The 24,328-nt window shown below is 42.8% G+C and overlaps 1 protein-coding gene across 5 annotated transcripts in view; it reads left to right on the top strand.

The window, feature by feature from the left end:
* evpla (envoplakin a) overlaps nucleotides 1-24,306 on the top strand; it is a 38,177-nt gene extending 13,871 nt beyond the window's left edge. For 3 of the 5 annotated variants that reach the window (XM_063196281.1, XM_063196285.1, XM_063196290.1), the window contains 17 exons: nucleotides 517-678; nucleotides 2,243-2,350; nucleotides 3,494-3,589; nucleotides 4,173-4,283; nucleotides 6,504-6,650; nucleotides 8,058-8,212; nucleotides 8,635-8,732; nucleotides 10,856-11,028; nucleotides 13,231-13,409; nucleotides 16,120-16,258; nucleotides 16,878-17,071; nucleotides 17,560-17,710; nucleotides 17,908-17,991; nucleotides 18,910-19,017; nucleotides 19,224-19,316; nucleotides 19,793-22,710; nucleotides 23,200-24,306. In XM_063196281.1, the coding sequence (XP_063052351.1) occupies nucleotides 517-678; nucleotides 2,243-2,350; nucleotides 3,494-3,589; nucleotides 4,173-4,283; nucleotides 6,504-6,650; nucleotides 8,058-8,212; nucleotides 8,635-8,732; nucleotides 10,856-11,028; nucleotides 13,231-13,409; nucleotides 16,120-16,258; nucleotides 16,878-17,071; nucleotides 17,560-17,710; nucleotides 17,908-17,991; nucleotides 18,910-19,017; nucleotides 19,224-19,316; nucleotides 19,793-22,710; nucleotides 23,200-23,680 (5,397 nt within the window). In that variant the 3' untranslated portion in view covers nucleotides 23,681-24,306. The other 2 variants (XM_063196299.1, XM_063196305.1) reach the window with 2 other exon arrangements.
* Nucleotides 24,307-24,328: the final 22 nt, after the last annotated feature.

Below are 24,328 nucleotides of genomic sequence, written 5' to 3' on the forward strand. Positions count from 1 at the left end.
ATTTATTATTTCAAAATGTAAGCTCAATGGTTCATTGTTAGTGACCAGCAGCGGTTCTACTCATCAAGAGGCCCTAGGCAAAGATATGGGGCCCTTCTGAATTATTACAGTTGATATTTTCCAGGGCATGCCTAACTACTGTGGGGCCCTAGCCAATTGCCTGGCCTGTCTATTGATAGAATCAGCTCTGTTGGCAACGACCTGAATTTGAACTGCATAGAGGTAGTTGTTCTGGTGGAGCCGTTTGAGTGGTTTTATGAACCTACCTACATACTATGCTGTATACATACTACACTGTATATGCGTCAAAGAAGGTTTTTTTTAGGCTCATATGACAGGTGGCCTAACGGCATCCATCACCCATAAATTAATTAGTAATTGGTGGTTGGGCTACAATGAGCATGCTTCTTAGCAAGTCCACTAAAAACAAACAAACAAACAAAAAATCCCTACAGTAGTTGGCTGTCGAAACGTCCCTGACCCCATATTGCTTCTGTTCTTCCCTCTCCCCTGCAGGACAACTCCAAGTGGCGTCGGCACTACCTGAGCAGCCTGTACGACTACATGCACGGCTGCAAGAAGGAGATGAAGTACCTGAACGAGGAGCAGGCCAAGATCCTCAAGCAGGACTGGAGCGACCGCATGGTGGACCCGCCCGACGTACGCAGGGAGTACGAGGTCAGTATAATACGCAGAGTAGCACTACCAGAGACGACTTTATGGTCAGTAGTGGCCCCAAGTGAAAATTGAAAGGAATGATCATTTCAAACAAAATCGGCACTACGGTAGCAAAAATGTAAGCTGTTATTCACCATGTATAGGCTTGGGGGCCCCAAGCAGCAGCCTGCATAGCCTGGTGACAAGATGCGCCTCTGAGCACTACACACTTTTATCTCAACTCATGGGTAGCAGGGAAGCCAACAAGGGGGACAAAGGGGTCATTTGTTCTGGGCCCAGGGAGACAGGGGGAGAATGGGTCCCCATTACATTGTATGTAAGCAGGACTGGAGCGACCGCATGGTGGACCCACCCGACGTACGCCGGGAGTACGAGGTCAGCACATAGGCTATGCATACAGTAGTAGCACTACACCAGCGTGAGCTTGTCTTTATTCCCATAGCCCATTGGCCCCACATCAACATTATTTTTTAGGCCCATTGGTCCCACAGACCAATGGACCCACAGCACATTCCTGCTGCTCCATGTTCCCAAATTTCTAAGAATTTATTCAAATTTAGGCCCTATGTACCATAACGGGGAGAAAGACACATTCTCTTAGTTTACTCGGAAATGTGGGAACATGGACTTGTGGAACATAGGGCCTATATTTGAATAATATCTTTAAAATGTGGGAACCCGCCCGACGTGCGCAGGGAGTACGAGGTCAGTCTAATAAGCACAGAAGTAGCACTACACACTTTTATGTCAACTCTCATGGGTAGCAGGGAAGCTGACAAGGGAGACAAAGGGGTCAGTTGTCCTGGTCCAGGGAGAGAGGGGGCAAAGAATTGGTCCCCATTACATTGTATGTTTTGAGTCGGGCGCTTGGGCTTTCAGATGACTTTGTCCCGGGCCTGGCCTGGCCAAAGCTGTCAGCGGTCCTGATGGGTAGTCATGGGCAACCTGGATTCCGAATCTTACAATCCAGTGCCACATATTCCTAAACACCTGATTTTACTTTTCCTTTCTAATTAGTAGCGGTGTCTATTTGGCACTGCCCTCAAGATTGGATTTGATTCCGATTCGGGAGGTAGCGATTTGATTCGATTCAATTCAATCCGATTCCATTCTACAATGCATTGCAATGCATTACATTTCTACTGAAAGCAAAGCACATGTTTCATCAGTCATGATGAGGCAATACAAGTAGTCAGATACTGAGCAACAATTTGTCTGTTTTCTGTATCAGTCTTGCAGTTTTCAATGCTTTGAAGTTCTTTTATTTGATTTAGCATTAATTTGCCCAATAAATATCCACGGAAGTAATTGAAACTTAAAAAAAAAAATGCCACGTCGATTCTGGAACTTGCCGCATTGAATTGGATGACCCATGCCCCGCATTTCATTGGATCGCCGAATCGATTATTGTTGACACCACTTTAGCGTCAGGGGTCTAAACACCCATTATTTTTTCACCCCAAATGTAGCCAATATTGAATAGATAGAAAGTCATTGGCCATTGTTACTGATGTAAGACTTTTTTTCTTTAAAGAGTTCTTAACAACAGCACTATTTTCTGTAGAACTTCAAGAACAACAGTCTGCTGTCCCACGAGGCGGAGGTGAACAGACTGCAGGATGACGGCGACCGACTGGTGGAGCTCAAGCACCCGGCTAGCAGCATCGTAGAGGTGAGACCAAACTTATATATACAGGCTTAGAAAAACAGGCTTAGAAATACATTATATATTACACTGGAGCTCAAGCACCCAGCTAGCAGCATCGTAGAGGTGAGACCAAACTTATATATACAGGCTTAGAAAAACAGGCTTAGAAATACATTATATATTACACTGGAGCTCAAGCACCCAGCTAGCAGCATCGTAGAGGTGAGACCAAACTTATATATACAGGCTTAGAAAAACAGGCTTAGAAATACATTATATATTACACTGGAGCTCAAGCACCCAGCTAGCAGCATCGTAGAGGTGAGACCAAACTTATATATACAGGCTTAGAAAAACAGGCTTAGAAATACATTATATATCACACTGGAGCTCAAGCACCCAGCTAGCAGCATCGTAGAGGTGAGGAGACGAGACTTTTATATACAGGGTTAGAAATACATTATATATTACACTGGACTAAACGAAGCATCGTAGAGGTGAGGAGACGAGGCATATATATAGGCTACAGGCTTAGAAATACATTATGTATTACACTGGAGCTCAAGCACCCGGCTAGCAGCATCGTACAGGTGAGCAGACGAGACTTATTACATGCTTAGAAATACATTATATATTACACTGGACTAAATGAAGCATCGTAGAGGTGAGGAGACGAGGCTTATTACATGCTTAGAAATACATTATATATTACACTGGACTAAATGAAGCATCGTAGAGGTTTATAACATGCCTTTAAATACATTATATTGCTTACATGCTTAGAAATACATTATATATCACACTGAGCTAAGGAGACAAGGTGAGGAGACAAGACTTATAACATGCTTATAAATACATCATATTACTTACATGCTTAGAAATACATTATATACTACACTGAACTAAATGAAGCACCCTTCCAGCAGCATCGTAGAGGTGAGGAGACGAGGCTTATAACTCGCTGAGAAATACATTATGTATTGCTTATAAATACATTTACACTTGACATTGGGAAATGGTCAGTGTTGGGAAATGGTTGAGTGTTGACATTGGGAAATGGTTGAGTGTTCCTCTCCATTTTGAGACGAGCTTTGGTGACAAGATCTCCCACGCTGAACGTTGCGATGCTCAGGTGTTTTTTTTCCTTTTTCTTTCTTCCTTCTTCAGACGCAGAGAGATGAGCTGAGGAATGAATGGCAGAAATTCCTGAACCTGTGCATCTGTCAGGAAGTACATTTGGACAACATGGAGGAGTACAAAAAGGTCATTTGGAAGCAACTTAATTTCTTTTTTATATATATACATATATTTTAGGGGCTTTTATGCCTTTAATTGATAGGACAGTCTGAGATGGTGACAGGAAGCGAGTGGGGCAGAGAGACAGGGTGGGATCGGGAAATGACCCCGGCCAGACTCGAACCATGGTCCCCGTGGTGGGCTTGCAAGCCCAAATGTGGGGGGCTTAGCGCACTGCACAACAGCGCCCCCTAGGAAGCAACTTTTTTCATTGTCATGTCACACCACACAAGAATCACCACTGTCTATGACTGTCAGTAACAAAATAAAGAAATGTGTAAATGAAGAACTCCAAAATGTATTAGCTGTGAAATAAAAAAATAAATAATCAAATGAAAGTTCAATTACCCGTATGCAACATGAATGATCATGGTATTATATTGTGTTTCTATTAATAGTGAAATTAAAACAATAAGACAATTACAGTGACATTGGATATGTTTTACATGTATCTAGCCAATTCAAGTGCCTTACAAGAAGTACCCCTAATACTCCTTCACTAAAACTTGATTTGATTGTTATTTATTTTTTGCTTTTGTTGTTGTTGTAGTATCAACTTGATGCTGACACTCTGTCTGAGTCCCTGACCCGTCTCAGCTCCTCTCTGGACCCCAAAGCTCTCAGCAGCATGAGCAACCCGGAAATCCTGCTCCAGCTTCAGGTCTGTATGTGCAGCATAGTCTTTGATCCTGTTTGGCCATTTCAATGCATGTATCTTTGGAAAAACTCCAACACACTGACCGCCATTTCACTGTTTTCTTTAATTAACACACGTTTCGGTCCTACACCTTTTACATCACACTTAGATGTAAAGGGTCTAGGACCAAAATGGTTTGGTCATAGACCTTCATTAGGTAAAACCTTACCTTAAATGATTGACCCATTGGCCATATCCTACACACTTGCCACTAGTGGAGGCCATAATTCGATGTACCGGTAGTTTATAGCCTAGTACTAAACGTACATGAGTCTAGTACTATTATGATATCCACAAAAATATTTGGTCTTTAAACCGTTTCTACCATAGTGTAATGATACAGACTCATTTCTCTACACATCCCAGGTGCTTTAGTTTAGAAGGATACACAAGGCTACTGTCTTTACAAGGCTGCACACGGCATGCTCTCAATGACAGTGCATAGTCTTTTTTTGAAGCCAGAATGTAATGGACATACATGCAATGCAGGCTACTGTCTTTAGGCTTCACAAGGCATGTAAATGACAGAGTAACCTTCTTTGAAACAAGAATGTAAATTACATGAAGAGTTACATAAATCGCTACTGCTGAACTATGGCTTTACTCTAATGTGTGCTATATGTTAACTGCAATGTGCAATAATGTGTATTAGGTCTGCGTGTATGTTTTGTATGTATTTATGCAAGCTGTGTGTGTGTGTGTGTGTGTGTGTGTGTGTGTGTGTGTGTGTGTGTGTGTGTGTGTGTGTGTGTGTGTGTGTGTGTGTGTGTGTGTGTGTGTGTGTGTGTGTCTCTCTGTGTGTGTGTGTCTGAGGTCTGATTGTACGCTGTAAATGGCAGTGCATCATCTTTTTTTGAAGCCAGAATGTAAGGGACATAAATACAATGCAGGCTACTGTCTTTAGGCTTCACAAGGCATGTAAATGACAGAGCAACCTTCTTTGAAACAAGAATGTAAATTACATGAAGAGTTACATAAATCGCTACTGCTGAACTATGGCTTTACTCTAATGTGTGCTATATGTTAACTGCAATGTGCAATAATGTGTATTAGGTCTGCGTGTATGTTTTGTATGTATTTATGCAAGCTGTGTGTGTGTGTGTGTGTGTGTGTGTGTGTGTGTGTGTGTGTGTGTGTGTGTGTGTGTGTGTGTGTGTGTGTGTGTGTGTGTGTGTGTGTGTGTCTCTGTGTGTGTCTCTGTGTGTGTGTGTCTGAGGTCTGAGTGTATGCTGTAAATGGCAGTGCATCATCTTTTTTTGAAGCCAGAATGTAATGGACATAAATACAATGCAGGCTACTGTCTTTAGGCTTCACAAGGCATGTAAATGACAGAGCAACCTTCTTTGAAGGTTACTGCACTGAAAGTAGTGGGGCTGAGGGATTACCTCACCCTCCAGCCAAGCAATGTATGAAGAGTCTATACTTAGGCAGTCCAGGAAAATAATTGAGGATCCATCACATGTTTTGAATTCAGAGGGTGAGCTGCTACTCTCTGGCTGGCGATTCAGAGTGCCATTTAAAAACAAGAAAAGGTTTTTGAATAGGTATAGGTTTTGTTTCTGTGTCTGTGCACCTATTGAACTCAGTTTATTAACAACTACCAGCCTAGTAATACCATGTAAGTATGTAGGAGGCTGTACTAGATATGCACTTCAAGTATGCACTTGATGCATCTCTGTGATGGCTCTTTATGTCTGTCTATGGGTTTTTTTGGCGTCATGTGTATCAGCGTTGTGTATTATGTGGCCATTTCACACTGAAGAAGGGTGTAAGCCCGAAACGTCTGTGATGTGAGGCGATTAAAAAAAGAAAAAAGAAATCTTAAAAGCGCTTCTTTATTTACCTATCTTTGAGAATTGAGTTCATTCATTGATGAAGTTAAGCACCCAGTGTTAAGTATTAAAGTAATAGACGACAAGGTGTTGAGCGCGCTTCCTGATCCTTCTACAGCTATGTATGTCCAAGACCAATTCCCTTCAGGACCAAATGAAAATAATCTTGAATCTTGAATCTCTTACACAGAGGTGGAACGTAACTAAGTATTTTTTACTTCGTTACTGTACTTAAGTAGTTTTTTGCGGGAAAATATAGTTTATAAAACATTAACAGGACTCCATAGTCATGCTCTTACATGAATGCAAACGTAACTGTCACTACTGTGTCTCGCTACTGTATATTCCTCAGGCGGAGGAGAAGGCGGTGCAGCGTAGCGAGGCCAAGCTAGCGGACCTGAGGAAGAGAAGCACCACCATCGCCCCCCTCAAGCTGCGCCGCAGCCCCCCCACCCGCGCCAAGGACATCGAGTCGCTGTGTGACTGGACCACGCCCAAGGTAACGCACTTTTTAAATCTTGTGTGTGTGTGTGTGTGTTGTGTATGTGTGTGTGTGTGTGTGAGAGAGAGAGAGTGTGTGTGTGTGTGTGTGTGTGTGTGTGTGAGAGAGAGTGTGTCTGTGTGTGTGTGTGTGTGTGTGTGTGTGTGTGTGTGTGTGTGTGTGTGTGTGTGTGTGTGTGTGTGTGTGTGTCTGTGTGTGTGTGTGTGTGTGTGTGTGTGTGTGAGAGAGAGAGTGTGTGTGTGTGTGTGTGTGTGTGTGTGTGTGTGTGTGTGTGAGAGAGAGAGTGTGTGTGTGTGTGTGTGTGTGTGTGTGTGTGTGTGTGTGTGTGTGTGTGTGTGTGTGTGTGTGTGTGTGTGTGTGTGTGTGTGTGTGTGTGTGTGTGGACCACGCCCAAGGTAAGGCATGCACTTCACTTCCTGGACCTGGGGGGTATTCCAAGAACCGGGCACAGTAGTAAAGTTAAGTTAAACGGTAACACGTCTCTTGACGCTGGTGTCATATGCATGTCATTACAGTGTCATAATAGTTGTCGCTAAGGTTGTCTTTGCCATAAACGAATGTCACTTAAGGCCAACAGTCATAAAATGTTTATGACATGGACATAATGTTTATAACACGTGCATAACTGTGCCATGATACTGTTATGTCACTGTAATGACATGTCAAGTAAAGTGTTACCAGTTAACCTTGAGGTAGTGGTAAATCTCCTAATAGAAGAGCCTGGACTCCTCATTCTCTTAACTAAATGAGACTTGTGGGTTGTCTATTAGCAGATCTACCGCTTCCTGTAGGCCAACTTTACTTTAGTTGTAGTTTACTACAACTTTCGGTTTAGCACTTGTAGAGAGTTACTTGTGCACAATCTCTGGTGCTGAACAAAAAGATTACGTATTTTTTGAAAGTGCTGAACAAAAAGATTACGTATTTTTTGAAAAAAGGTTTGCACACTCCTTTGGATTTTTTTCTTCTTTAAGTTATTTTTTTTTCTTTTTATTCATTCATTCGTTCAATGGCCATGGAGTGTGCGAACCTTTTTTTAAAAAAAAAAAAAAACAGGTTTATCACTTAACCACGCCCTTGGAATACCTCTTTGGCTTTAAGTGTGGACTTGGTTTGAGTCTAACATTTATCTGCTAATTTATCTTTTTTTTTCCGTTTAATACCATTGCTGTACATTACGCTGTACATTATTATATGTTGCACTGTGTGTACTTTTTAAGGAGCTGTTTGTTACCGTAAATATCATTGAACTGTGTACAATTACAATACTGTATAGGCATTCTACTCTATTCTGCTGCTACAAAGTTTGATACTTTGATTGCATTTTTTCAGTACATGTGTGCATTTTAGCGTATGCTGGCATCACACTTTTCAAGGCTTCATTTCTCATTTTGAATTCTTTAGGCGTCGCTGACACGCGGGAATGTCTTCACTCTGAAGTCCAACTCCGACAATGAGAACTGGGAGGTGGTGGGCAGCGACGGCATCGCCAAAAGCTTCCCTGGAGTGTGTTTCCTAATCCCCCCACCCGACACTGAGGCCATTGACAAAGTGGACCTGTAAGGAATTCACTTCATAATAATAATAATAATAATAATAATAAGCTTTCACACAAAAATGTTTAATTAGCCTAGATGTGAAATTCCAGTTGATTTGCCTTTTCATTCTGACACAAGTCATGCACGCGTCTACCGAAGATATGCAACTATCCACTGTAGCTACCACAGATATGCAACTACATCCACTGCAGTGAACATCAAGCGTCAGTGGGCCCCTATTTTCTCAATGCATTTCACTTTCCTCCTTAGGATCTACATAGGCATGAATTCCGGTAACTTGGGACACTTTTGGCTTTTCGCTGATATGCAACAAAAAGTGGCCAAATTGACCTGAATTCACTATAATTTGGAATGTGAATGTTGAACAATGGAACTTGTGGAGATATTTAAATGTTGATTTAATGTTTATTTCCCTGCTGCAGGCTTGGGGGTGAGCTGGCCGATTTGAAGAAGAGAAGAGCGGCCCTCGAGGCCTCCCTGAAGAGCCGGCCAACTGAGGTCTCCAAGGCCAGCCAAGCAGGTAAGCCTGAAGATCCTCACTCATACTGGTTATGTAGTCTGGGAAGACTCTCACTCATACTGGTGATGTAGCCTGAAGAGCCTCACTCATACTGGTTATGTAGTCTGAAGATCCTCACTCATACTGGTGATGTAGCCTGGGAAGACTCTCACTCATACTGGTGATGTAGCCTGAAGACTCACTCATACTGGTTATGTTTGAAGAGTTCAGATGCAAAACCCCCTAACTCCATTTCTGAAGACCTGCACTTCTATATTTTTAGAGAACCCTGTTGTTGGTTTGGTTTACATTCAAATAGTTATATTACATAAAAAATAATGCAATTTTGATAGTTTTGTATTAAATAAAAATGAATTAAGATTATTTTCTGAAAAGGCACTTAGGCCTACAGGTTATGTTTATCCAAAGAGTTGAACTCAGTGTTTTTCAACAGTGGGGTTGGGATGCCATGTAGGGTCACATGGAATTCAAATAGGGTCGCCTGAAATGTCTAGGTGTGGAAAAAACTTCACAAACTTCAACTTGTCTTCACTATACACGTATATGAGCTATACACAGGGGAATCAAACTCAGACTTGACAAATTAATAGTGTAGTTCAGTTGGGCTATGTTTCGGTTGGGTGTGGTTCATTCTTTAGTTACACACACCACCACAAACAAACACAAGGGAGAATAGGCAGACACCACGTGTCTTCTAAGTTCTAACCAGCCCATTCTCGGGGAAAATCAACTACATGCTTTGTGGTGCCGCTACGATATAGCCTCATTTTTCGTAGTTGGGCAACGCGTGCTGTCATCGAGAGTGGGTGAGAGAGAGGGTGAGAGAGAGCGAGTGAGAGAGAGAAGCGTGCATTCCGGGAGGGGAGCGCTGTCGTTGTGTCAGCTTCATGCCATGTCTCCCTTCCTCCCTTCCTCTGTGTGTTTTAAATGTTAAATAATACACTAATATTTACTTGTATGACCAAAGTACAGTAAGTTTTGCAGCTAAAGATGTCTATATTTGGATATTCAAAATGGCGGACATTTCATGTATGAAAAGTGCAATTTTTCCAGTCATAATGAAAACGCAGAATTTGATGGTGGTGGTAAGTATTCATGAAAAAAGTAACATTTGAGAATGGAGAGCATGAATTCTGGAAAGAAACTACAAAAAATATGACAAAGTGCACCTTTAATGAAAGGCTACTGTATGGCCTTTACAACAGCGGCTGTTAAGGGAGCTATAGAAGCCCGGTGGGCCAGCATGATGAAGGCAGAGATTCTTTAAGTATATAGAGATATGCCAACATAATAGGCTGCTATGGGCACCTAACATGACCAGGTTCCGGTCTGCCTAAAGGGGCGTGTCATAATACTCCTAGCATTGAATAGATCAGTCCTTAGGTCTGCCTAAAGGGGGATTTTCCCCCCCTCCCCCTTGCAATAATACAACCCGGAAACAATGGGCCAATGGAACCTCTCTCTCTCTACTCTCTCTGATGAAGGCATCTCCTTGACCTTTGCCTTGACTTGACTGTATTACTAAAGACATGGTAATGTAGAACTGAGCAGTACTTGTATACAAAACGTTGCTACTTAGTGCTGTCTTTAGTAATACATTACCAAATGGTCATTGACCATTCTAGTAAATTATAACAGGGGCCATGTCTGAACACATTACAGTGTTAAGCTAGATTTATGCTTCGGACGCATAGAATCGGCAGAATCAACTGTCTTTACATGCTTGCATTTTCTGCTCGTGAAAACAGACTGGGTATGTCAAATAATGATACCAGTGCATTGCCTTTGCAATTTGTGTGAAAATACCTAGCTAACCGGGATAGAAAGCAACATTGCTTAATAATGACCGCAGTGCTTACAATGTAGTGAAAGTAGCCTAATGGCACAATTTCAAATGTGGCTCGCGACGAGACCTCGGACCTCGCAGAACTCGCAGATGCATGAATACAATGTTGGTTCGTGGCCACTCCCACGCGAGTTTTGACGAGCGCAGTTGCAGAAGTCTAATCTGACCTTTAGTCGACTTGACTGTAATCAGGGTGCCAGTCCAATGTACTTATCATGTAATTTCGATGTCTTCTCATGTGTACATCATGTGATTTCATCATGGATGTCTTCTCCAGCTCCTGTTTCTGCCGCCCCTGAGAACCCCAAAGCGCTGGAGCTGGCGGGCCGCCTGAGCGACCTGGATAAGGACCTGGCCCAGGCGGAGGAGGACATCCTGAGCCGCCTCCGGGCTCCACTGGACCGCACCGACTCCGCTAAGGACCTCGACAGCAGGCTGAAGGAACAGCAGGTGAGACTACTGGACCAGGCCAGGCCACGCCCTCCTAGTGACACAACAACATCTTTGGCGTTGCTTCTAGTCAGTCAGGCCAAGAGCGATGTAAAATATCGTTTCCAATCTCCAAAAGAGGCGGGTCAACCGTGCCGTTTGGGAAACGTTAATTGTTATGCTCTTGGTCAGACCGAGTCTCGAAGATATTTGAAAGTCGATGACAATCAGGCTAGTTGAGACTGGACCGACCAGCAGGCTCAGGGATTCCATTCCATCAACCACAAATTTCAGTCATTGACAATAATCTCCCTATATTTCAACTCAACGGTATTTTCATTGACAATCATTGATAATTCTTGATTGTTTTCAATGAGTGCTTTCAAGCATATATTTTCCTTTTTTACTCTTATTTTTTTTACACTCGAAGACAAGAGCATATAACATGTATCCTATCCCATATTTTTCACATCACAGAGCAAAGCATGATCAATAACATAACCAACAGTGAGTCAGTAGTGAACCATGACCCTATCACTTTTAAACCACCATTACTGTACTGTAGTATTAGACATCCCATTACACATCACACTGCCTATGGGCAGTCATGGGTATGTGGCTCAGAGGTAAGAACGGGTAAAAAAATCCAAGCCCGAACCGACATGGGCCCATGGGAATTGGGCCGGGCCCGGCCCGAGGCCGACTAATTATTGGATGTGTAGGCCCGAGCCCGAGGGAAGCCCGAAATTTCAAATTTTATTTATAAGGAGGGGTGATCTATGATAACAAATCAAAGCCCTTAAATTAAAGCCATTAAAGTATTTTGTTACGAAATCTAAGTTAAATAGACTGTATAAACATGCAGGCCATCTTTTATATTTCTGTGTATGCTGCACTGCAGTGCACAGAGGTTACATTAAGCGATAATCCATCATTGACGCTTTTTTTTAAGAGTTGGCGGAAAATTTTAAGGGCGTCCGTCATTTTGACCGGCTGATCATTTGGCCATAAGCCACAGCAGTAGTACGACCTTAAAAATCTAGCGCGGCACTTTCACAGAGAGAGACAGCGAGACAAAGAAGAACAACGACGCGAGCAGCAGAACAGGAATGAAGGAGTTCTTGAATTGCCATTGCAAGAGTTTATTAGGCTACAGTATGTGTCGGGTTGATGAGGCGACCTCTGTTTTTTGCAGACCACGCGTCTCTCGTGGCCAAAACACGGCCGAAATGCCTCAGCGCACTGTGATGGGAGGGAGAGGCGAGGGAAAGCGCGTGCATTCTAGCAGCAGGCACTGCACTGCTGGATTATCAACTGACGTGGAATATTATTAACGCACAGCCTACACAGAGAAAGAAACGGGAGGACCTAGTGATTTTTGTTCTAAAGACTCATAAGCACATACATAGCCTATTTATTTATTTAAAAAAAAAAAAAAAAAAATAAAAAAACTGTCAACGATAGAGAAGCCGAACCCGACCCTACCCGAACGTAATGAGTGACATTTCAGGCCCGACCCGACCCGAAATTGGCTCGGGTTCGGGTTCGGGCTCGGGCCTGGGCCAAAAATCATAGGTCTAATGTGGTTAGGGCGTCTGACTTGAAGCCCAAAGGTTGCTAGTTCGACTCCCGACCCGCCAGGTTGGTGGGGGGAGTAATTAACCAGTGCTCTCCCCCATCCTCCTCCATGACTGAGGTACCCTGAGCATGGTACCGTGCCGCCGCACTGCTCCCTTGGGGCGCCATTGAGGGCTGCCCCCCTTTCACGGGTGAGGCATAAATGCAATTTCGTTGTGTGCTGTGTCACAATGACAATGAGAATGGAAGTTGGAGTTTTTCACTTCTGATCCGATATCTAAATTTGGATATCTACCGATACCGGTACTACTGCGATCCTATACCAAAACCACATATATGCATGGGTTTCAACTTGAGGTAGGCCCAAGTAGACTATTTGGTCAGAAAAGGAAGTCAGAAGAACAGGAAACCAATTAATAAGTAAAAAGTAACAAGTAAAAAAGAACAATCTCATCCTGCAAACTAATATGCAAGTGAAATTAACATTACAACTGGCTCAATGTCAGTATCAGGAAAATTCCGGCTGTAGGAAAATTCCGATCCGGTCCGATCTTTGAATTATGTTGATATCTGAACCCGATACCGATACACCGATACCGATATCCCATCCCTAACTGAGCTTTCCACGTGCTATTGCCATAACAGAAAGCTGCTGAAGCCCTGGCGGCTCTGAACCAGCAGAAGGCGGCGGCCCAGAAGGAACTGGAACCGCTGCTGAGCCAGAACACCAACGGGCCGACCCTGTCCTCCCTGCCCGAGAAACTCAACTCGACCCAGAATAAGCAGGACAGCCTGGCAGCCCTTGCTGACCTGTACACCAAGAAGTGAGTGTGTTATGGTCAAGAGATGTGTATTTTCTTTCGGTAACGCTTTACTTGACGCCGGTGTCACAAGCATGTCATTACAGTATCATAATAGTGTCATAATAGTGTTATCCGTGTCATAAACATTTTATGACTGTTAGCCTTAAGTGACATTCGGTTATGGCAAAGTTGTCACTTAAGGCCAACAGTCATAAAATGTTTATGACATGGACATAATGTTTATGACACATGCATAACACTATTATGACACTATTATGATACCGTAATGACATACTTATGACACCAGCGCCAAATTAAGTGTTAACTTTCTTTCTTTATCTCCTGTGTGTTCTTGGGTTTGAAATGGACCAACGATTGTATTTTGTGAACATGCAAATCCCATTTTCTCCAACAACGCCAACTAACACTGTAATGTGTTCAGACATGGCCACTGTTATGATTTACTAGAATGGCCAATGACTATTTGGTAATGTATTACTAAAGACATGGTAATGTAGTACAAACCCCAACTCCGATGAAGTTGGGACGTTTGGTAAACCGTGAATAAAATCAAAATGCTATCATTTTCAAAACATTCAATCTATTCATTAGATGGAGAATAGTGAAAAGACAACATATTAAGTGTTAAAACTGAGAAAAAATATTGTTTTGGGGGACATATGTACTCATTTCTAATTTGATAAATCCAACACGTCTCAAAAGAGTTGGGACGGGGACAATAAATGGCAGCAAATGTCGAGGAAGACTAAAAACAAAACAAAAGACAACACTTAACAGTTAAATACATTAACCGATGAGATGATTTAATATAAAAAAACTGTGTTAATTCCTATCTTGGACATGATTTCACCAGCTTGGTGGGTGTATTCCTTGTCATGTTTTGCAATGTTTTCCTTTCTGTAGTGCTTACAGTGTGACAGGTCTTGACCAAAAACCCACCATTTTATCACCTGCTGGTCCTTATGATGGAGCCAAACTGTTAAAACATAGTAGAGAATGCAATTTGACCTTACTATGTGGCAGTAATCGAAGATCTCCCTTCAAAATATAATGCATGAGTGGCTTTTCATGCTGTTTAAACCCCATTTATACCATTCAGCACTGTATTTAACTCTACAGATGAGTGAGAACATCTTAACCAATGCACTACTGCACCCGCATGCCATCATGGAGGCTGACTTTTGAAGCTAGCACTAACACAAGTTGGATGGTCCATTTTTACTGTAGCACAGGATGTGCAATGCTCTATTATTGTCAAAAAGAATGGACTTCTACAACTTCTGCTGTCTTCTGTAAGCAAAGGACAGTTTCCCATGTCTTCTGGGTCTATTTCAAGTGAGCTCAGGTGCTTAGGAGAATGTTACACCCCTGTATCATTTTCATGCATTAAGCATTCTTAATATGGTAAATTTTCAATAGCTCTAGCACTCCAGGAATTAGAGTGAGACTACAGCCAATATATATTTCATGATGTCATGAACCTATACAATGATTTTATTAACAAAAATATGTCTTATATACACTCAATCGTGGTAAATCAAAGGGAATTCAAAAATGTATGTAATAACTGTGGTAATTATTCCCTTTGCATCTTTAATTCTGAGTGACTCAGCCTCTCTGTGATGATCTTATACCTGGACACCTATATTGTCCGTCAGTACAATTCATTTTGAAATGTTATTCTTTGTTGTTTTATCTTATTTGGATGTTTACTAAATTTCACTGATCCCCGTCCCAACTCTTTTGAGACGTGTTGGATTTATCAAATTAGAAATGAGTACATATGTCCCCCAAAACAATATTTTTTCTCGGTTTTAACACTTAATATGTTGTCTTTTCACTATTCTCCATCTAATGAATAGATTGAATGTTTTGAAAATGATAGCATTTTGATTTTATTCACTGTTTACCAAACGTCCCAACTTCATCGGAGTTGGGGTTTGTACTAAGTAGCAAAGTTTTGTCAGTGTATACTAGGTTTCCGGTTTACAAACATTTGCGCTATGAGGTGGGGCAAGGAGGGGCTAAGCAGCCAACCATGTGAACGCATTTTACGAGTGACAGCAGCCCTTTCCTAGCCTGGCCGCGCCAAAAACCCCTACAGCTAGGGGCGTCTAGATTTCTAGGCTAGCCCTTTCCAGTAATTAGAGGTTGAAGAGTATGCAGCCAGGGTTGCGCAGACTGGAATTGTTTACAAATGGGAAAAGTGTTCCCCTGACGGGATGGTGCACCTTACGATAACAAATATTAAAGGGACACTGTGCAGGAAATGGTCAAAAAGGGTACTGCAACTATGCTGCTCATTGAAACTAGGCTCCCTATTGCCAAATTTGATCTTTACATGAAAGTTTTCGAAGTAATAAACAAATATTTTCTAGTATGGTCCAAGTAGAGTCATTTTTGCAGCTAAAAATGGCTATTTTTGGAAATTCAAAATGGCGGACCATGGAGAAGATCCCCCTTTTCATGTATGAAAAGTGCAATTTTCCCAGTCATAATGAATACTTAGAATTTGATGGTGGTGGTAAGTATTCATGATAAAGGTAGCATTAGTTGAATGGGCAGCATGAATTCTGGAAATATACAACTAAAAATCTCACACACACAGTGTCCCTTTAAGATGCAGAGTGGTAATTATACATAATGTCAATATTATTAAACTGTTTCCTTACACTTCATTACATTCTAACATTTCTATTTTGTGTAACAGAGCTAATGCCTCTCTGAATCTGGAGAACCAAATTAAGAAAGTGGACGGCATCGTGTCTGGCCTGGAGCAGAAGCTGAGCGAGGACGGAGCCGTTCCAGACGCTCCCGACGCTATTCCCACTCGCCTGCAGGAGGTCCAGGTTAGCACAACAAGACACAAAAGCTTTTGTTTCATGGAATTCATGGAAAAAGTTTAACTGATGCTTCTGCGATCTGTAAAGACACTGTTTTTCCACTGCAGAAATCGTTTATTGTGAATATGTGTATAATATACTGTACGTTTTCAAGCAAAAAAATGCAATAAATGGGCTTAATGAAGTCTGTAGATTAGCTAATCTCATCATATGAAATATTTTATAATTGTAAAATATTAATAATATAACATAACATAATATTTAAAAATGAATCTATATGTAGCATGCAGGGCCGCTGACGGCCTTTGTCGTGCCTGGGGCTGGGACAAAACCCCTGAGAGGCCCCCCTAATACATACTGTCCAATATAATCGGTAGGACCCCAACTAACCTGTTTGTCCCACTTGGCGGCTCACAACTCATAAAGTAGCAAAACATGTAGTCAAAACATTCAAGAACCCATCTGTGCTACCTGCAAGACACTCACAAACATTTTTTTTCATTTAGCAAAACATCTATGACGTCAATGTAACATGCCCGTCTGTTCCACCTATCTGTCTAATCACCGGTTAATGAGTCTCAGTAGCCGGTTAAGAGCTTTTTCAATTTTTGCCATCCCTATTCAGGACCTCAACAAGGACGTGGCTAAAACTCAGCCCCAGATGAAGAAGCTTAGTGAGGACCTGGAGGCCACGGAGAAGCTGTGCAGCTCGCTGCAGCAGGGCTACCAGGAGTACTGCCCCGACATCGGACGACAGAGGTCAGAGGTCACCAAGCTTCAGGGACGCTACGCGCGCGTCGCCAACCAAGGACAAGAGAGGTCAGAGAGAAGATTACTCACTTGGATGTTTTATAGTTGAAGAGTGAATTTGCAAAACGGTGTATCCACCATTTTTGACTTTTGCATTTTATTATTGAAAATTACTGTTCAGAGGTCCTATGACCTATGTGTGAATTCTTGCCATTCAAATATTTTGAGAACCTATATAGAGTGTAACCTATGTATATAAAATGCATTTTGCAATGCAATGCAATGCCCTATACAAAAATGGCAATTTCCCAACATAAAATAAAATAAAATGGAGATACACCGTTTTGCAAATAAACTCCTCAATTGCTAATGTGCTCTTCCTGTTTCTTTCTTCTTCACCATTTCTTTTTTTTAGTTTTTTTTTTACATTCATCACATTTTTTTTCATCTAGTAAATAACATTGATGGGTTGTGATCCGTTTGTCGATTTTTTTTCAAAATTTCCCTTTTAAAATGACTGGTTTATCTAATGAGTGATATTGATATGTTTTATTTAGGGAGAAACTGCTGCAAAGTGCTGCCCTCAAAAATCAAGACTTCCAAAATGTCAGCCAGTCTCTTGACTCCTTCCTGAACAACTTGCCAAACAACAACGTCAGCCCCAGTGACAGCCTGGCTGAAATCAGCGCCAAACAGACTTCACAAGAGGTAATTTCATTAATTATTTACTTAGTTAGTTACATCGTTTTTATTTCCTGAAAAAAGAAGCTCCTAGCATTCTAATCTAATCTAATCTAATCTAATCTAATCTAATCTAGTGTAATCGATTTTTTTTTAATTGATTTTCTAAACAACGTAATCTAATCTATTCTAATCTAACAAAGATATTGTTTTTTTTTCTTCAGAGAGTGGTAGAGGACATCAGGCGCAAAGGAGATGATGTCGACCGAGTCATTGACCTCTCCACCGACCTTCAGGATCTGCTCGAGGTGAGAGAGACACCAGATGGGGCACACTACGTACTTTACTTCATTTGTATCGACTGTCATGTAATAACGTACTTAAAGGGACACTGTGTGAGATTTTTAGTCCTTTATTTCAAGAATTCATGCAACCCATTCGCTAGTGTTACCTTTTTCATGAATACTTACCACCACGATCAAATTCGAAGTATTCATTATGACTGAAAAAATTGCAATTTTCATACATGAAAAGGGGATCTTCTCCATGGTCCGCCATTTTGAATTTTCAAAAATAGCCATTTTTAGCTGCAAAAATGACTGTACTTGGGCCATACTAGAAAATATTTGTTTATTACTCAGTAAACCTTCATGAAAAGATCAAATTTGGCAATAGGCAGCCCAGTTTCAATGAGCAGCACAGTTGCAGTACCTTTTTTGACCATTTCCTGCACAGTGTCCCTTTAACTTCATTGGTAACACTTTATTTTAGGGATACATCTATTAGCACTAATACATACAATGTTAATGCCTGCATAAGTAACTTGTAAGGCATGTACTAAGCAAACGCTAAGGCATACTAAGTCCTTACTATGGTCAAATTGGTAATAAATCCCTTATTGTGCATCAACAAGACATTTGCGAATATATGCCTAACAAATGTTTGATTTTGCTTTGTATATCCTACAAGTTACTTATACAGGCACATTGTATGTATTAGTGCTAATAGATGTATCCCCAAAGTGTTACCACTTCATTTGTATCGACTGTCATGTAATAACGTTATAAAAATGGGAAATTAACCTAACAATAAGTCATGACCACCCCATTAAAAAAAAATCTCATCATCTTTCGGCATAGGAATATTATGACTATTATGACACTGTAATGACATGCTTATGACACCGGCGTCAAGTACAGTGTTACCCACTTTTCTTTTCGCCATAGGAGTATGAGACTAATGCAGACACCTTCAACGGCACCCTGGAGGACGCTGGCCCCACAGAAGCCAAAAAGCCCAACACCTCATCTCTGGCAGATGCAGTGCAGCAACAGGTAGGCTACATGATTCTGTACTTAACTGCACAATGACGGAAATGTAAACTACATTATACATACAAATGGTATAGATTAAGCATTGCATTGTATTGTAATAGAGGGCTTCTTTTAGATTTCAATTCCTAACATTTTCATTTGTTCTGATTTGTGGTAATTTGTTGTAGCAAACTTTCTCCAACCATGCAATATGATTGTTTCTACAGGAGAAAGCTTTGGCGAACCGTTACGCTGAAACTGCTGCAGCGAACGACCAGCTGCTGAACCAACTTGGTCTGGCCAAAAACATTGTGGGACGGGTAACTATATTTTTTCAGACTCACGCATTTCACTGAATGAAGTATATTACAGTAAATATGACTTCACAAACGTCTTTAAAGGGACACTGTGCAGGATTTTTAGTTGTTTATTTCCAGAATCCATGCTACCCATTCACTAATGTTACCTTTTTCATGAATACTTACCACCACCATCAAATTCAAAGTGTTCATTATGACTGGAAAAAAATGCACTTTTCATACATGAAAAGGGGGATCTTCTCCATGGTGCGCCATTTTGAATTTCCAGAAATAGCCATTTCTAGCTGTAAAACTGAAAATATTAGTTTATTACTTAGTAAACTTTCATGAAAAGATCAAATTTGGCAATAGGTAGCCCAGTTTCAATGAGCAGTATAGTTGCAGTACCTTTTTTGACCATTTCCTGCACAGTGTCCCTTTAAAAAGTATTTTGCTGAATTATTTCAATTTACATTATTTACTTTTGTTTTTACCAGAATGAAGAGCAGGCAGCTGTCGTGTCCCAGCAGCAGGCGCAGCTGCAAAGCCAGCTGAAGTCGGCCGAAGAGGTTGACGGCTTGAAGAAGGAGCTGGATGACGAGGTGTCCAGGAGAGACCATGCGGAGACGGACCTCAAGACGTTCAAGGACAGACTGCTATCATTGAAGAGCCGCCGAGGCGTGGAGCGTATCGAGGAGAAAGAGGTGCTCCAGTACTATCGCGACCCCAAGATGGAGAAAGACCTGGAGGAACTGGAGAAGACGGCTCACGAGGAAGCCCTCAAGCGCGCCGGCATCCAGAGCGAGATCGATCTCACCGGCTCAAAGATCACAAAATTGACGACGGATACCAAGGCGATTGAGCCCAAGTTGGTCACCAGAGAAGTGACGAAATACGAGCGAGATCCCCAACTTGACATTGAAGCAGACAAAGTCAACAGTGAGATTAAAAAGCTGAAGGATGATTCTCGTGAAACTGACAAAGAGGTGTCCCAACTACAAACTGAGTTAACGATCCTGGAACAGAAGAAGCCAAACATTAAGCAAAGGGTGGTGCAGAGGGAAGTGGTGAGGGTGGAGAAGGACCCAGAGATGCTGAAAGCTGTCAGAACATTTGAATCTGACATAGCAGATGAAGGTGAAAGAAGCAGATCCATCAACAATGAGATCTTCCAAATCAGAAGTCAGATCAACACATTGGAGAGACTAATTCCAACCCTGGAACCCAAGATTGTGACGAAGGAGGTGAAGCAAGTCGAACAGGATCCTGAAGCCTTGAAGGAGTCAGAACACCTAAAATCACTTTTGGATAATGAGCAAAAAGAATACACCAATCTCCTTACCGAACTGTCTGGGCTTCAACTGCGGCTGGGACAGGTGAAGGAATTGAAGCCGAAACTGGAGGTCAAAGAGGTTGTCAGTGAGATCTTCAAGGTCTCACCACAAACAGAGGAGGAGATGGCACGATTGAAAAGGGAACGCCAGGATTCCGTGAAGAAAAACAAAGATCTTGAGTATGAAATAAGGCGAGTGAAGTCTGACATAGAGGACCTGAAAACGCAGCCCCCTCAGGTCGAGTGGAAAGAAGTCACTCAAGAAGTCGTGAAAGAGGAACGGACACCTGAAGATGTCAAAGAGCTTCAGAAGCTTGCGGACCAGCTGTCTGTTCTCCAAAACACATACGACACCACTGAAAACCAGATAAAGATTCTGAAAAAAGACAGAGATGAAATCAAAGCAGAGAAGTCCAAGGTGGAAACGAAACTCCTGAACAAAGAGGTGGTGAAGTACATTGATGACCCACTGCTAGAGAAAGAGGCTGATCGCCTGAGAAGAGACTATCGTGATGAGCAGCAGAAGCGTCGTGCAATCGAAGAAATGGTCTTTGATCTACAGCAAAAATACATTGAATTGGAAAGACAGAAACCTGAGGAAAAAGTGGTGGTTGAAGAGGTGGTGAAGGTCCAGAAGAACCCTCAGCAGCTCCTTGAACACGACAGACTTGGTAAGGACCTCGACACTCAGCTCAAGTCACGTAGGCAACTGGAGCTGGAGGTCAACCAGCTGAAATCTAGAGTGGAGGAGAAGGAGAGGAATGTCCGTGCGAGCGACGAACGTAAAAGAAAAAACCAAGTCGAAACAGAGCTCTCTGAAGTCAAAACTCGAATCCGTAGTCTGGAAACAGCACCACCACCTGTGGAGGAGAGCATCGTCATGGAGGAGGTGATGAAAGTGGAGAGGGATCCCAAATTGGAGAAACTGACCAGTGGTCTCCGCACAGACTTTGACCGAGAGAACAATGAGATCATACGCCTTCAAAGAGAGATAAGACACCTGAATGCAAGGCTCGACGTCCTGAAACGGGAGAAGGCTGGCGAGAAGACGGTCTACAAAGAGGTGATCCGCGTGGAGAAAGACCAAGCAGTAGAGTCGGAGAGGTCCCATCTGAGAGACCAGGCACTCCAACAGAGAAACGCCAGACGAGACCTGGAGGACGAGATCAAGAAGCTGAAGGAGAAGCTGAGCAGGCTGAGAAATCGAAGCACCAGCACGTCCCAGGAAGAGACCAACCTGGTCCGCAACAGGGACTCCTTGCAAAAGGAGAAGGACAGACTGGAGCGCGAGTTGAGGACCTTGGAGTCAGAGAAACAGGACACCGCCATCTCATTCCAGCAGCAGACCAGACTGATGAGCGACAGAAACCAAATGAACAGGCAAAAGAGTATTAAGATGGAGACGGACGTTCAGCGTCTTGAGAGAGACATCCTGGATGAAAAAGACAAGATCCACAAGCGTGAAAACACCGTCAGGGAGCTGCAAAACAGCCTGAAGAAAGAGGGAGACCAGAAGGAGTCGAGAACCAAGGAGACCAACCTCTCGACCAAAATCACCATTCTGGACCCAGACACGGGGAAAGACATGTCGCCCTATGACGCTTTCCTGAAAGGTATGATTGATCGTAAACAGTACCTGCAACTGCAGGAGCTGGAGTGCGACTGGGAACAAGTGTCGACGATGGGGCCAGACGGCGAGACCTCTGTGCTGCAAGATCGCAAGAGCGGCAAACAGTACCCCATCAAGGAGGCTCTGAAGGACGGCCGGGTGACCGAAGAGCAGCTGGACCAGTTCAAGAAAGGCAAGATGCCCATTTCGGAGTTCGCTCTGCTTGTCGCCGGGGAAACCAAACCAGCTCCATCCATCTCCTCGATCCCAAGCTGGCGGTCGCGTAGCAGCACCAGTGATACCGTCATCGAGGGAGACTTCCCCATCTCTGGCATCTACGACAACAACACCGACTCCAGCCTGTCCATCCGCGACGCCATGAAGCACAGGATGATCGACACGAACACCGCTCAGAAGCTGCTGGAGGCGCAGGCCGCCACGGGGGGCATCGTGGACATCAACAACCGGGAGAGGTACTGTTCAAATAATTATTACATTGTATTAAAGAAAAGCACTCAATGCAAAGACTCAGACAAAGATTAAATACATTTTAGCGCTACTCAGTACTCTGATCAGAGGGGGGAAAACAGCCTTACAGCTACAACAGCATGTTTCCTTCAGAGAAACAGAGTTACATGGCAGGTCTTTATTGAGTCAGACACGTAGATAGAACATTAACTTTTTTTCTCTTTCACAAGGTTTCCTGTTTCACCAGATTTTTTCTAGCACCTAAATATTCTGTTTGTCAAATAAAGATAACCTGCCTTGCCAGGATAAGCATCTTGTTGACCCTTGCATGAGGAGGGTTTCTCTCATCACCAAGACAGGGCCAGGTGTGCACACAAGACAATCAGGCAAAACTTCAAGACACAGTTCATTCAGGATAGCCTTTCACAACTAAATTTGGTTTCAAGTCTACGAGTTAGATTTTCATAATAACCAATATACAATTATCTTAACAGGTACTCCGTGCACAAGGCCGCGGAGCTCGGCCTGATCGAAGCGAGCCAGCTGCAGCGGCTGCTCAACGCTCAAAAGGCCTACACCGGCGTGGAGGACCCCATCACCAGAGAACGCCTGTCCATCGGCGAGGCCGTCCAGAAGGGCTGGATGCCCAAAGACACCGCCATGCGCTACATGGAGGCGCAGTTCCTCACGGGGGGACTGGTCAACCCCAACAGAACCGGACGCGTTGACGTCATAGAGGCCGTGGGTTCTAAAATGATCGACAGCGCTATGCTGCGGGAGCTGCAGGAGGAGGCTAACCACGCCAAGGAGCTCATCGATCCCATCACGAAGGAGAAGATCAACTACAAGCAGGCCTTGAACCGCAGCAAAGTAGATCCCGCGTCGCGCCTCCCCATGCTGCCTGCCACCTCCAAAAGCACCTCCCCCTCCTCCTCGCTGCCCTCGTACTACACACACCGGTCGTCTATTCGTTAATATAGTTAGTTAAGATATGTTTACAGTCAGATTGGATGCTGGAGGACTGTCTGTGACTACTTTAGTTGTAAATGTCAAGACACAAATATGTTCATATGAAATAAATAAAATGAATGTCTATATTGTCTCAGGAAAAGCGGGGGATATTTATTCGGCTTGCTGAAAGGGGTCACAACCAGGGTTGCCAGATGAGGCTGAGGATTTCCAGCCCAAAAAATGCTGAAAACCCGCCTGGAAGCACTAAATCCCGCCCAATTCTATTGACTTCTATGGGCAAAATTGGGCGGGTTTTCCCGCAAAATGCCATTTTTACCCGCACATGGCCATCCTAAGCAGCCCAATTGGGCGGGAAACAGCCTATTCTGGCAACACTGGTCACAACTATTATTGCTGCTGAGATGCGCGTTTACTCATTTATGAAGGAAAAAGTTTTATTCGTAACTTACTGATCATTATCCTTACTACGTCTGCCAGATTTGGGATGATATTGGGGACATATGGTGCAATCAAGGTTTGGATGTCAACACCTTCATATATATAATTTAAAGGTTTTCACAGATTTTGTTTTTGCTGTTATTGCTTTGTTTGATATTGTATGACAAATAAATGTATTGATTAAAATGTGATCAGCCTGTGGATATTTTTTTT

Source organism: Engraulis encrasicolus, chromosome 1 (assembly GCF_034702125.1).
Source record: "Engraulis encrasicolus isolate BLACKSEA-1 chromosome 1, IST_EnEncr_1.0, whole genome shotgun sequence".
Classification (NCBI taxonomy): Eukaryota; Metazoa; Chordata; class Actinopteri; order Clupeiformes; family Engraulidae; genus Engraulis; species Engraulis encrasicolus.